General features: G+C 34.7%; 1 protein-coding gene across 1 annotated transcript in view; it reads right to left on the bottom strand.

Annotated features, from left to right (window-relative positions):
• Positions 1 to 3,263: 3,263 nt before the first annotated feature.
• Ripk2 (receptor interacting serine/threonine kinase 2) overlaps positions 3,264 to 15,098 on the bottom strand; it is a 33,476-nt gene continuing 21,641 nt past the window's right edge. Inside the window, exons 7-11 of the mRNA XM_076835659.1 lie at positions 11,937 to 12,022; positions 7,601 to 7,687; positions 6,409 to 6,502; positions 4,467 to 4,625; positions 3,264 to 3,924 (exon numbers count right to left, since the gene is read on the bottom strand). Coding sequence (XP_076691774.1) covers positions 3,587 to 3,924; positions 4,467 to 4,625; positions 6,409 to 6,502; positions 7,601 to 7,687; positions 11,937 to 12,022 — 764 coding nt within the window. The 3' untranslated portion in view covers positions 3,264 to 3,586. The remainder of the gene's footprint in view (positions 3,925 to 4,466; positions 4,626 to 6,408; positions 6,503 to 7,600; positions 7,688 to 11,936; positions 12,023 to 15,098) is intronic.

Genomic DNA, 15,098 nt, shown 5'->3' with positions numbered 1-15,098 from the left:
GAAAAAAATGACAGGCGCCCACTGCATGATATTATTTAAATGCAAGGGAGGAGATATTTCAATTGTATTGGCAAGCCAACTAGAATTAGGAGCATGATGTTTAGCTAGGGAACCATGCTTTTGGAGGCATTCAGACCATCCCTCTTAAATAAGTGTTGAGGCAGGCAGGGATTATTCTAAAGAAGAGCCAAATAAAACAAAACATCAGGAACAGAAGAGTTGCCTAAAATACACATAAAGGGCTATCATATGGAGTAATTAGATTTACTCCAATACCCCATTCTTTCAATCTTACCTGTTTCTTCGGTATAACTTTCAATACAACCTGGTATTGCTTCTTGGGTTGTTCTTCCTATGTCAACTCAGCTCTCCTGCTGTCATCATTTAAGTGTTCCTTCTGAAGTTCTTCTTAAAAAATTTAGTTTTAGATTCTAATCTGATCTGAGGGTCATGTTAAGCAATCTTTCCAAAATGCAATATATGACTAAAATGCTTTGGGAATTCAGGTTGGATGCAAAAGTAAAAATTTCCAATCAAACCTCAGTTCAGAGACTATACATTCTGAAGACAAACATGGCAATCAGAAGTAAGAAAAACTGATTTGTAAGCCTAAAGAGAAATTATGTTATACACAGTTCTACCTATAGTAGTTCTTAAAACTATGGTCTTGAGATTGCCAGGAGGATTTGTTAAAACAGATTTCTGGACTCCACCTCTATAGAGAAGCCTTAATTTGAATTTCTAACAAGCTTCAGGTGATGCTAATGCAGTTGATGTGTGGACTACACATCCAGACAGCACAGCTATAAAATACAATGTAAAGAATGCCATTTTCTAGTCTAATTAGGATTATCTGGCTGGGCCTGATGGCACACACCAGTAATCCCACCAACTCTGGAGGCTGAAACAGGAGGATCACTAGTTCTAGGACAGCCTCAGCAACTTAGCAAGTCCCTGACTCCGCCCCCCCCCCCCCCAAAAAAAAATCTGGTGTCAATGTCCTAGAGACTGAATCCAACTCATTGTTCTACTACTTCTGTGTGATTGTTGGCATACTCATGTACCACCTATTTACAATTTCTATTTCAAAGTGTCTTTTTATTTGAATATTATAAAACTTTATATATTATTACAAACATAAAAACCAGGACTATTTGTCAAATGTGATTTGTTTTCAAAGGAAATACAGTTTAAAATAATTACAAAATTCTTGCTAATATTCTATTCTTAAGTATTTTTAAAGTTGTAGATAGACACAATACCTTTGTTCTATTTATTTTTATGTGATGCTGAGGATCAAACCCAGTGCCTCAAACATGGTAGGCAAGCGCTCTACCACTGAGTTGTAATTTGTAACCCCAGGCCCTTGCTAATATTATTTCTGAAGTTCTGTTAAGGGAGATCAAAAGATGATAGCACAAAATTAAGACATTTCTCTTAATCAGAAGGTTCCAAAATGGACTGAATGAAACTCATTTACTATATGATTCAAATGTTGTTTAGTGTTATATCTGTGTACTTCTTAACCCCATTCACTATTAGCTGTACTTGTACTACATTTTGGGAAATGTGATTAAAGTGAAATGCCCTCTTTTCTTCTCTAGCTTTTATTCCACTGATTAATTATTCATTAAAGAGTTATTTAGAAAGGGGCCACTGTATGTGCCTGACCCTGTTCTGTATTGACTGGTCCTAATCAGCATACTGTCTCACCTTCTCCCAAAGCATCACTATATTTTTAAATATGGGTCATCATGAAAATCAGTTGCGGAGATTCTAATAATTCTATAAAGGATGTGAGTTCATTGCAGATTCACTCTGATCCTTGACACCATCTTCTTATTAATCAACATGTTGTTATTCATGTAGAGTTTGAAGAGCTGATGATGGATGACTATATCTGTGTCCTTCACACAGTGATCCATGGGAGAAAGTGTGCGGTAAGCACATAGCCATAGCAGAGAGTTGATGAGGTTTTAGATCTTTGAAGAAAATGGAAAATGCAGGGCAAAGCTCATTTTATCAACTCACATATACCACCCCCAAATCAACATAAGTCAGTTTGAGGCCATCAATATAAAAAATTTTTTAAAAAGAATATATAGAGAAGAAAAGGAAAGCCTCCAAAAGAAATTTTTTTTTTCTTCTACTGATTGTTTCCCAAATTAAACCTTTATATTATCACTTTTCAGAGTTACTAGGTAGCTGTGCGGTTAATTAACTAATTAGTTTTTATTTTTCCCTATCAACTTCCATACTTCTCAAAGGCACATAAGGAGACAGCAAAGGTTAATGAAATACTACAGGAGATTGAAAGAGTTATTTTAAATAAAAAATTTTTAATTGCCTTAATGCCATCAAATTTCTTTTATTCGTTTTTCTTCCAGTTAATTTCTTTTATTTTTTTATTCAGTTTTTTTTTCAAGTTATGGGTCTGGGGTTTCTTGAAAATTTGTACTTTCAAATTTATCTTGTATGTTACATTTTACTGATTTTGTTAGATATTTTTTAGGAAAAGGCTACTATTCCTTGTAGGTTTTCATTTAGTGATATAGCCCATTATTAAAAAAAACGTTCACATTGTACCTTTACTGATTGGGCGTACTACAGTTGGGATGAAGAAGAAAAAAGAAAAAAAGCAGTCTGAATACTGTGCAGCAATTAAATAGTTAGATCTATATCTGATCTGGATAGTTATACATGCTGTTCTACTAAATGCAAAAAGTAGGCTGCAGGATGATGTTTAAAGATAATAATATTAAGAAATGACCTTCTCTCAAATTAGCATATACTTTGTTATGAGCAAGAAGAGGTGCATGAGAATACACATTAGGCTGCTAACCTTAGTGAACTTGGTTGTTATTGACAGTGGGTAGGGCTGAGGTTAAAATTCGGGGCAGGGGGGTGAGGTTGTAGCTCAGTGGTAGAGCACTTGCTTAGCATGTGTGAGGCTCTGGATTCGATTCTCAGCACCGCGTATAAAATAAAATAAATAAAATAAAGGCCCATCAACAACTAAAAAAAAAAAAAAATTTTAAAAAGTCGGGGCAGATAATGCTATTAAGAGTATTCCTTGAAATAATCCTGTTTTATAGAAAAAATGTAACCTGGAACATGGAGTTTAGAATGAATGATTTTTTAGAGAGAATATGAATCTGGGAAGACAGAGTAGGAATGCTTTGTTATTTCTGGTTTGTCTATAGAGGGTCTACACTTCATAAAGATCAAATCTTAGACGAGTAATAAATAATCCACAGAGAAAATGAGTGTGCAAATGGCTTCTATCAGAAACACACGATACTTTAAGACAACTTTTAAGTACAAGAACATTATTACACTAAACATAGTTCTAATTAATGAAAGAGACATGTAAAATTGAAACATGTAGAAAAAAATGCAAACTTTTTACTTATGTTAACTTAAAAAAATACTGCAATATCATGGAAGGAGATAACATTTGCCCTCCAAAAAAAAAATCTTCAGTAAAGCTTGTAATACTCATATGGATTTTGTAAAAACAATGTCAATGTAACAGAGATATAAATAATCTTCTATAAACTGACTTTTCTTCTTGAAAAAGACTTACTTATAAACTTTTATTTTGAGGGAAATTTGAAGATGGTAGTCTGGAAACCACTAGTATTTCTGGGTAGGGTTGAAGACCCATTTGTTTGTTATCTTTCAACTTTTGTACTATAACTTTAGCAAATTCTTCTCCTTGGATGTCACTGGTGTCCAATAATTGTCTAACTTTTGAAGTCCTTGTAGGTTTGGTACTAATAAGTTCATAGTCCTCCTTCATGATCAAGTCCCTGGACAGGAGGGCATCTAGTGATTGGTTAAGGCAGGCTTCAGTCATTTGGTTCACAATGTCTTCCCTTTTGCTCTGGATCCACTGTTGGGCTATACCAGGTTGTAGACGCTCTGTAAAGGTAAGGGATGAACAATTAAAGAGGTGAAGATGGATATTTAGCAATGACTAAAATTACTAAAAAAAAAAAAAAGCAGGCATAAAACCTAATTTTTGTATGATTGTGCTAATGTGGGACACCGTATATTTTTTCAGGAAACAAGGAGATCTGGGTTATCTTTCCTTCACCTTTCAGAAAAAGCACTACCCTTTTATATGCCACAAATCATGGGGAAAATATTCCTTTATTCTTCGGGTTTTGTTTTTTGATTTCTTTCAAATATACAGGATATATGAATATTTGTTAAATTAAAAATTAGCTTTACCTTTAGTGACACAGTAAGTAATACCTCCTGTTAGCACTTCCTTCTTAATTAGATGTTCATGGGATACCATGTCAGCAGAGTTTGAAAGTGTTTTCCTACTTAAGAGGGTATGTATTTATTTATCTTACTGAGGAAACACAACAAGCATATCTTGTCCAGTGCATCTGCTGGATATATACTTATGAGGTAAGATGGCATCATTTACAATATGTCTCATGGTAAACATTTACCTGAATACCTCTCAGTTAAGAATGAATTTATTATTGTTGAAGAGCAAGGGGTGGTCTTGTGATCACAGAATACAGCCCTCTGAGATGCAGCAACAGTACTATCCCAACTGTGATTTACTGACTGATGTAGATTCACAGAAGAGTAGTCTGGAGTTTTTCCTATAAAACACAAGATCTTCATTAGGGCTGAAATATTCCTTAGATATTCCTATTAGCTAAAATATCAACATTCTGGTTGCATAGAAGGTAGGCCCCAATCTCTTGGGTTTTCACGGCTATTAAAGTTGCCTCGGGCTGGGGTTGTGGCTCTTGCCTCACACATGTGAGGCACTGGGTTCAATTCTCAAGCACCACACAAAAATAAACAAACAAAATGAAGATGTTATGTTCATCTATAACTAAGTAAATAAATAAAGTTGCCTCAGAAAACTAATTCTGCAAATAAACAGGTTTTAGATCAAATAAGGGTATATACTATATGTTCTTACTATACTTCTGTCTGTGCTCGTCTATTCTATGTTTATTATGAGCTGTGGAATTTCATTTCTTCTCATAGTCTCATATTTCTTCTCTATCTTCTTTTCCTTCCACTGCACTTTAAACATGAGCTGTATACATGTGTCAATATGTAGTTCATATTATACATTTTTAAATGTATCAATCTATATATGACATTTATCTTCCACCCTCTCCCAATTCTATCCAGCCTCACTCAGGGTCTCAATTTTCCATCTCTGTTCTCAGATCTGTGTAATTAAATTTTCTGTCATTGTTGAATATGGTTTTATATTTTCAACAGCCCACTGGACATCACCTCCATACGTAATGCTAGAAGCTCAAATTAAAAAAAAAAAGTTAAAAATTTCCATCATCATTCACTAACTCTAAGACCTGCTTCAACTCTTATTTTTGTGAGTAGCATTAATATTCACCCAGGGACCATGTTTAACAACTTGTTTATCTTTATCTTTTTTTTTTCTTTCTTAACTCTTCAAGTGAAAAATCACAACTCCTATCAGTGAGGCCTCCATAATAATTCTCACACCATCTCTGCTTGTTTTCACTCTGGATCAGTTTTCATAATCACTTACCAGTACTTTGGTAAAAGTTTCCTACATTGAAGAATTTTATCATAACACATTCCTGCTCAAAAATTTTCCAGCATTACTCCCTCCTCAATTCAACATGCCAAGGAGCTGAGTTGAGTGTCAGAATTCTGGACGATGTAACTCCCCTGCCTACTTATCTATCTTCTTTCGTTCACCCTCTTCATCAACCAAACCAAACTACTCACTGTTGTCTGTCTTCTTGGTCTTAGGCCTCTGTGTTGTTCTTTTTGTCTGGAATGCTCCTGCTTTATAACTAGATGTCCAGGCCAGAAACGGTGTCATCATGACAACAATTTGGTGTATCGGAGTGACATAAAAGTCCTCCTTAAAGGACCTGACTTCAGTCCAGTCTTGGGTTTGCCTGCTACTAGCTCTGTGATCCAGAGGGTTCTTAATCTATAAAATGAAGACTACCTCCCTTTCAAAGCTGCTGTTGAAGTACTCTGTAAAGAGCGGTACTCTGTAAAGAGTGTTACTCTTGAAGTTAAGTGCAGTGATGCACGTCTATAATCTCAGTGATTTGGGAGGCTTAGGTAGAAGAATTGCAAGTTTCAGGGCTTGAGATGTGGCTCAGTGGTAAGGTGCTCAGTGTTCAATCCCTAGTTACCAACCCCCACATCTGTTTCTATTTCATACTGAGGTAACTTACAAACATTTCTCCTCTCTGAACATGCCACTGCTATCTTTACATCTTTAGACCTTGCCATTTAAGAAAATGAGTTATGAATACATATGAAAGTATATTCAATACAAACCATAACTCCCAGCTAAGAATATCACCTTGAAAGAAAATGGAAAACTTGAAATCAATTCTGATTGAAAAATTAATGTACCAGATAAAAAGTCATTTTCTTGGGGAGTTGACAGGGACCTCGAGGTTCCAGGAGAACTACTGCTTTTATGAAGCTGAGAGGATCCACATGATTCCTAAAGTAAACAAATGATAAATAGGTTTAGGGAGACTACTCCTACTGGGTAATAAAAAAAAATTTTTTTTAAGTTATACAGCTTGAGTTTCTAACAGTTCTTGCTTTTGGTTTACAAAGATTCAGAACTATTAACAGATTGTAACTTAGAGAATTAAAGGAACATATATAAAATACTCAACAAATACAAACTTAATTTTCTCATCAAATGGAGGAGATGGGCAACAATTACCAGAAATATTTTTTTTTCAGTATAATCTATATGATCTCAGAGACTTTGTCCAGTGGCTTGAATAGTGGATAAGAAATTTGGAATCTGGGTTATCTACTGACTTACCCCAATGGCTTATTATTAGGTTTCTTCAATCAGAAGAAGTGGAAACCCTTGAAAAAGTAATGGAGAAATTGACTCTACTCCTAGCTCTGTCATGGAATTATTGACTAATCTTTGACAAGGCATTTAACTCTCTGGCTCTCTGATTCTTTGTACTGTCTATCTCAAATATGCTTGCATAGGCTCAAGGATCAAGTGAGATGGTTTATATAAAGTGACTTAAAAACCCACATATTCTGCTTTAGGTTTTTTTGAAGGCATTATTACTTTTCTGAATCTGTAAAGTGAATATATATATTTTTGAAAAAACAACTCATGAAATAAATCTGGAAGAGTGCTCCAAAAGAAATCTTTCTTCTTGGTGAGGAAAAAAAAAAAAAAAAGACTTTCTCTCTTATTAATTACTATAAAAGGCAAGGACTAGGCAGCATAAATAATGTAGTAGAGTTACAATCAATGAGTTGCCCATATAACACACCCTAGATCATTATTAACTGTACAAAATGACAGGACAGAAGTCAATACCAAAGAAAAAACATTTTATGATTTGATGGGATCAGTGATGAAAGAGAATCAGAGAAGCTGGTTTCAAGTTTGCCAAAAGCTTCCTGAGCTTTAGTTCCCTATTGTTAAAAGAAGGGGTAAGACTGAGTGATTTTTCATATTCTTACATATATATATATATATGTGTGTGTGTGTATGTGTGTGTGTGTGTATAAAATGTACATTTGCGTGTGTGTGTGTATTTTTTTTTTTTTTTTTTACCTCCTGGGGACCATGATTTACAGGTATGTTCAGAGACACCTCCTTCCTCTTGTCACATGAGTGAATAGTACTCGAGGCACTCTGTAACTGGAATGAACACATACACGCACTTTAATTGAAAGCAATTAGGAAATTAGAAATAAAATACAACCTACTTAACACATTTTTAAAAAATATTTATTTTTTAGTTTCTTTTTAAGGTGGACACAATATCTTTATTTTATTTTTATGTGGTGCTGAGAATCGAACCCAGTGCCTCACACATGCTAGGCGAGCATGCTACCACTTGAGCCACATCCCCAGCCCATACTTAACACATTTTATATATTTATACAAAATCAATGGAAACAAACTCTAAATTGGTTAAGAACACAGTATATAACTTATAGGCAGAGATAGTATAGAAAAATGGAAATATCCTTAGATAGAGAGACCTTGAATTATGTCTCTTATTAATTGGTTGCCTTGAGCAGATTATTGATCGATCAGAGTCTCAGGGCTTCATTTTTAAAATAATAACTGCATGCAGGATTGTCCCTAAAAATTGAGATAATAAATATAAAGTGCCTGGTAAGAATTAGGTACTTGGGCTGGGATTGTAGCTCATAGGTAGCACATTTGCTTTGCATGCGTGAGGCCCTGGGTTTGATCCTCAGCACCACATAAAAATAAATAAATAAAAATAGCATGTCCATCTACAACTAAAAAAAAAAATTATTACTTATTAAATTTTGGTGTGTGTGTGTTTAGCACACACATACACACATTTTCTATCAATGATTATTTAGCATTAACTGTTTCATACACTGGGTTTGTACTATTATTTTTGTTTTATTGATAAGAAACTAAGGCTTGGACTTAGTAAAGGAACTAATATGTTATAATGGAGATCAAGTAGCCAATCAGATGTGGTTCAGAATCCAAGAATACCTAACTATTTGACCTGGAGCATGAGAATGTATCTCAATTTATCATATCTATAAATTATAGATAATAATATCTGTTTTATACAATTACTATAAGGAGAATTAAGTGTAATATATGCAAACAGGACCTATGATTACTTGTAAAAAACAAAAAAGGCTCAGATGTAGCTCAGTGGCAAAGTACCCCTGTGTTCAATACTTAGTACTGCAAAAAACCAGTCAAACAACAGAAAAACAACCTATATGTCTGTTTTCTTCCTCAGACCAACATAATGCCAAATGCTTTTCAGAATTTTAAAAACTGCTGAGTTTTGCACCCAGCCCTCCATTATTCAGTTATGACTACCTGTTCTATTAGAAGTAAAAAATTCCTATTCAACTGTGTATACAACACATCAACTATAATATTTGGTACACATCCATAAACTTGTTTTTTAAAAAATATTTCTTTTAGCTGTCGATGGACATTTATTTGTTTATTTATTTATTTTTATGAGGTGCTGAGGATTGAACCCAGTGCCTCACACTTGCCAGGCAAGTACTCTACAGTGAGCCACAACCCTATCCCCTGTAAATTCGTTTTTATTTGAAACTTTAAAATTAGTTTTATTCTATGTGTCCATTGTGTAAGGTTTTCTGTAACTTGAACAAAAAATTTCTTATAAATGTAACTGTATATGCCTTAGTAACTGACCAGGTGATAATTCAAATTGCCTATCAAGCAGTAAAATCAGTCCCTAAGAAATGAAATAATTTTTTTTTATTCAAGTTTTACTATTCAAGATGTAGGAAGCATTTATCTGTGAAAACATGAATTACAAGAGCTGGTTCAAAAAATTGGAAAAAATGTAGGAAATGCAAACAAAATAAGTCACTCTAGATAGTGATCTTCATTTTCAGAAATTTCTTTATGAAAAATCTTATTGTATTTGTATTCTACGGTTGGCCCTGCTATTAACTAGCTATGTGAGGTGTTATTTAAGTGACAACGTCTCTATACCTTAGACATCTAATCTGTAAAAATCAGATGATATTTTCACTTCAGCAGTTCACAGAATGATACAAGGGTTTAAAGAGAAAACCAAACCAAAACAAAACACCCCAAACTATAACAACTCTAAGTGAAAGCAATACTGCAACTTAAAAACACTGAAGAAAGTAATGCTATTACTAAATGGTATTAATATATCTGAAAATATATACTTTACTTTAAAGGCCAAAATTTCTTTAAAACTTAATGTTATATGTAGAATCCTAGTGCTAGAAACAAAAATGATCTAGAATGGGTCTCGTAACTGTCACAAGCTGTCCAACGGCTGTGTGTGGACTCTTGTGCATAGTAGCCTAATGAGGGCACAGGTCTGGCATTGCCAACTCCCTGTAGCACCCTCAGAGACTGATCGACTGATGCAGGTGAACCTCCCCCTCAAGCTCTGCCCAAGATCCCACAGGGCACCTGAGATGGGTGTGACCTGCCAAGATGTCAATAAATCTGCTGACCACAAGACATCAGGAAAGTAAGACTTCACCCTTGAAACTACCCCTGCCTTTGACATACTCCCTTAAAAAAATACTGGAGCCATTTTGTCTTTGTGTAGTTCAAGAACCCATGTGGACTAGATTTATTAAGGGCTTCACTTTTGTAAATATGTATTCTGAGTGTTTGTGTTTTATTATTTGTTAATTATTTGAGATAATAAAATTTAGGTGGCCATTTATGATGGCATATATTCCTCTGGGCAGAAGAATCCCCCAGTGAGACACTGGCCATCAACCCCTTAAAATTTCCCCTTCATAACTACGACAATAGGCCCTTCCATCCAGCTTTGTTTGGAAGGACAAGAAAAAATTGTAAGGAGAAAAAAAGGAACTGAAATAATTAGGCAGAAAGAGATATTTTCTGAGGTTTGTATCTATCAAGTGGAGAAACTGGTATGCTCTGGAAAGGATTACTCAGAAGTGAGGGAGTCAAGCCCTGCGCACGCCTGTAATCTCAGTGGCTCAGGAGGCTGAGGCAGGCGGATCCTGAGTTCAAAGCCAGCCTCAGCAAAAGCAAGATGCTAAGAAACTCAGTGAGACCCTGTCTCTAAATAAAAAAATTGGGCTGGGGATGTGGCTCAGGGGTGGAGTGCCCCTGAGTTCAATCCCTGTACCCACCCCCAATCCCTGCAAAAAAAAGAAGTGAGAGAGTTAGTGAAAAGTTTATCAAAAGATCTCAAAAACAGTAGTTCCTTTTTAAGTTCCTGCCAAAACTCAGGCATGAATATTGCTACCACAAATTTTCAGTTGGATTAGTTGTTTCCTTTATATTTCCTTTTAAACTACACTAAAGGTTATGTTAAAAGATGTAGTGAATCACAAGGAGAAAGCAGTCTCATTTAGTAATAAAGTTAACTATAGACTGTGCTTGTTCCATAACCTAAGAGTTTGGCTAACTGATGTCTTTTTTTTTTAGAGCGAGAGCGAGAGCAAGAGAGAGAGAGAGAAAGAGAGAGAGAGATTGATTTCGGCGGACACAACATCTTTATTTTAATTTTATGTGGTGTTGAGGATCGAACCCAGCGCCCCGCGCATGCCAGGTGAGAGCGCGTTACTGCTTGAGCCACACCCCTGGCCCCAAACTGGTGGTTTTTATTATCAAATATAAAGTGCAATTTAATGAGACCTAGCAAATGCTAACCCATCCTTACTCAGCCCTAAAGGGCTACAGCAGCTTTTTAAACAATTTTAAATAATCAGAAAACCCTAGAGTAACAGTCCTTTATGTTCTTCTGATACACAGGAGCCAGACTGATCAAACAACTGTCCTAGGTAATTCACATTAACTTCTAGTGCTACTTTTGTCCAAGCCACAAGGACTATTTGAGTGAGAAAATAAAAACAAAATAAAACAAACAAGCAAACAAAACAAAACAAACCCCAAGCAATTAAAGATATATTTTGGGGCTTCAATTATAATAAAATTCTGTAACTTATCTTGACAATAAATCTCAAAAAAACCCAATTATAATGAATAAAAAGATAAATCCAAGAACCCAGGTATCTACTACTTTGTAGATATTAAAACTTAAGGAAGGTAAATGTAAATTAAAATACACATACACAACCACCCCTGTGTGATATTCACACTCATTATATATAGATGGCCTTTCATTACACATTTTAAATTTACAGCTGATATATGAAGATTCTGGACATGTTAAATCTGAAGTTGGTCATTTCTGAAAAAGACAGGAAAACCCTGTGGTGACAGGGGAAGGTAGTATTCAAAGTCTCTGATAAATTCTCCTATCTTAAAACTATAACCCATATCTGTGTAAAGGATATAGATAAAAACTAATCTAAAAACTTCATAAGTCACAGAGAGTTGTTTAAAGTTCCAATTTCTAGCATTTCATAGGGCAATTTACCTTTGTTTTCTTTAGCTGAATAACAGCTTCAAGAAAAGTTATCTCTTCATATGTTCTCAGAACTGGCTCAAGCTCTATTAAACATTCTAGATAAGAAAAAACAAATCATAATTTGAGTAAAGATTGATTGTAATCATTAAGTTAAAATGTTAACATTTAAGTCATAAAGCCCTAAGTTAAACTAATAACAGCCAGCTTTTTTAAAGAATTTTTATTACTGGTATAAAGTTAGACATAAGGATCAAAGGAATAGAATTCAGAGTCTGAATATAAACTCTTACAATCATGGTCAACTGATTTTCAACAAGGGGGCTAAGTCAATTCAATGGGGGAAAGGGCAGTCTTTTTAAGAAATAGTGATGAGAGAACTGTACAGTCACATGAAAACCGATAATTTAGATCCTTATCTCACCATCACACATAAAAATTAATTTGAAAAGGATCATACGCCTAAATGTAAACACAGAAGAAAATCTTCATCACTTTGAGTTAGGAAGATTTCTTAGATAAAACATCAAAAACAGGATCCATAAAAAAACCCTGATCATTGTACTTCAAAAATATGAACATTTTCACACTTCAGAAAAATACTGTTAAGGAAAAAAATAAAAAGATAAGCTACTGATTGGGAGAATATATTTGCATGTCACATATCTGCTAAAGGACTTGTACCTAGAATATATAAAGAACTCTGACAGTTCAATAACAGAACAAATAACAATTTAAAAATGAGTAAAAATCTTATATAAATTTTCCCTATTTCTTTCCAGTTAATTGATTTTTAGATATACATCAGTCTGCTTTCATATTGCTATTAAAATTACATTTGTTTGTATTTCCAATGATGACAGTGATGGGAAATTGTTTTGTTGTTGTTGCTTTGCGATGGGGTGTTGCTATGTTTTCTAGGCTGACCCCTGAACTTGAACTCCTAGGCTCAAGAGAGCCGCCTATCTCAGCCTCCCACCACTATACCCAGCTAACCTCTTGCTTATTTTATTTGGATTCTTGACAGATTAAACATGGCTGACTGGTATTTCCTCCCTGAAACTTTTTTCTTGTGGCTTCTGAGACACAAGAGACTACACTTTCTATTTCTTCTAATTTTTAATTTCTTTTCTTCTTCTTCTACTCATGTTTCTAAGTGTTTGAATGGCTCAGAGGTCTAATATGGGTACTTGACTCTTTATTGTCAATATTCTCTACTTAGTCCAGACTGTCTGTGAATGAAGTTCAATTTTATACAAGGAGCCCTAGTTTCTCCCTTGAGCAACAAATTTGCATATTATTATAGTAGTATCAGTAATTATGATGCTTTCCACTTGTTGGCAATCTGAATAATGCTACAATGATTATTCATATAGAAGTCTTTGTATGAACGTGTTTTTGTTTCTCTTAGGTAACTACCTGTGAGTGGAATTATAGGGTTGCACAGTAAACTTATTTTTCATTGTTAATAAACTGCCAAACCATTTTCCCCATGGCTGGTTTGGATGTGAGTGTCCCCTAAAAGCTCGTGGGTGAGACAATGCAAGAGGTTCAGAGGAGAAATAACTGGATTTTAAGAATCTTAACCCAATTAGTGAATTAATCCCTTGATAGGCATTAACTGAGTGGTAACTGAAGTGATAGGGTGTGGCTGGAGGAGGTGGAAACTGGGGGAGTGTATTTGGGGTATATACTTGTCTGGCAAGTGGAGACCTCTCTTGCTGCTTCATGATCATTATGTGAGCTACTTCCCTGTGCCACATGATGTCCTGCCTCACCTTGAGCCCTGAGGAATGGAACTGGCTTTCTATGAATTAAAACCTCTGAAACTGTGAGCCCCTAAATAAACTTTTCCTCCCCTAAAATTGTTCTGGTTGGATCCTTTTAGTCACAGCAGTGAAAAAGCTGACTAAAACAACCACATTGCATTCCTATCCACTATCTATGAGTGTTTTGCTTCTTCATGTCACTGTCAACACTTATTATGTGTCTTTTTAGTTACAGTTATTTAAGTAGATATGTAATGGTATTTTTATGTAGTTTTAAAAAAATTTTTTTTTAGATGTTGATGGACCTTTATTTCATTCATTTATTTATTTATATGCAGTGCTGAAAATCGAACCCAGTGCCTCACATATGCTAGGCAAGTGCTCTACCACTGAGCCACAATCCCAGCCCTTGTAGTTTTAATCTGTATTTTCTAATAATGTTAATCACCTTTTCATTTTTTTAATCATTTGTATAATTCCTTTGGTGAAATTCAACTTTTCTATTCATTTTTTAAATTATGTTTTTTGACCAATTATTGAATTGTCAGAGTTCTTTATATTTCTAGATACAAATCCTTTTATCAGATACATGATATACAATATGTTTTCCCTGTCTGTAGCTTGTCTTCTCCTGATTCAGTGTGCATTCTGAAGCATAAAAGTTTCCAATTTTTTAAAGTCCCATTACCAATTGTTTTTATAAATTCTGTTTTTGATGTCAAATTTCAGAACTCTACTTAATCCAAGGCCATGAAGATTTTCTCCTACATTCACATTTAGGTGTCTTTCACCAGAATTTTGTCACTATACCTCTGAAATACATCTTAAATCTGTATAATTTTTCTATCTCCAGAATCATCACCTAATTAGACAATTAATGAAAGACTTCCTAGCTGGTCTCTTTGCTTCTACTCTTGCCTTTCTCCAGTTTCCCACACAGCAGCAAGAGTAATTTCACCTAGTCTTAAATCAGAACATACTTCCCTGCAAAACACACTATGATGGCTTTCCATCACACTCGAAAAAAAATTTAACCTTCTACGATGGCCAACATCTTTATCACCTCTCTACTCTCACCTCCTTTACTTCATTCCTTGCTCACTAAATTCCAGCTAAATAGACTTTCTTTTTGTTGCCTACAAATAGAAACATTTTCTTCTTTTAGGCTCAGAATCTTTCTGTTTTCTCAGACTAAAACACTCTTCCTTCAGCTTTTGAATGACTAGCTTTTTTTAAGCTTCAAATCTCAATTCAAATTATCAGCTCCTTATAAAGCCCTTTCCTTAACTAGTCTACTATCATGCTTATTGTCTCATAAGAATTTACCTGGTTTGTTTTCTGCCTTTTTGACTAAATGTGAGCTCTTGGGAAGTTAGTAATTTATATTTTGTTGATTTGTTTTTGG

Source organism: Callospermophilus lateralis, chromosome 16 (assembly GCF_048772815.1).
Source record: "Callospermophilus lateralis isolate mCalLat2 chromosome 16, mCalLat2.hap1, whole genome shotgun sequence".
Classification (NCBI taxonomy): domain Eukaryota; kingdom Metazoa; phylum Chordata; class Mammalia; order Rodentia; family Sciuridae; genus Callospermophilus; species Callospermophilus lateralis.
This window is presented reverse-complemented; position numbering and strand designations above follow the sequence as displayed.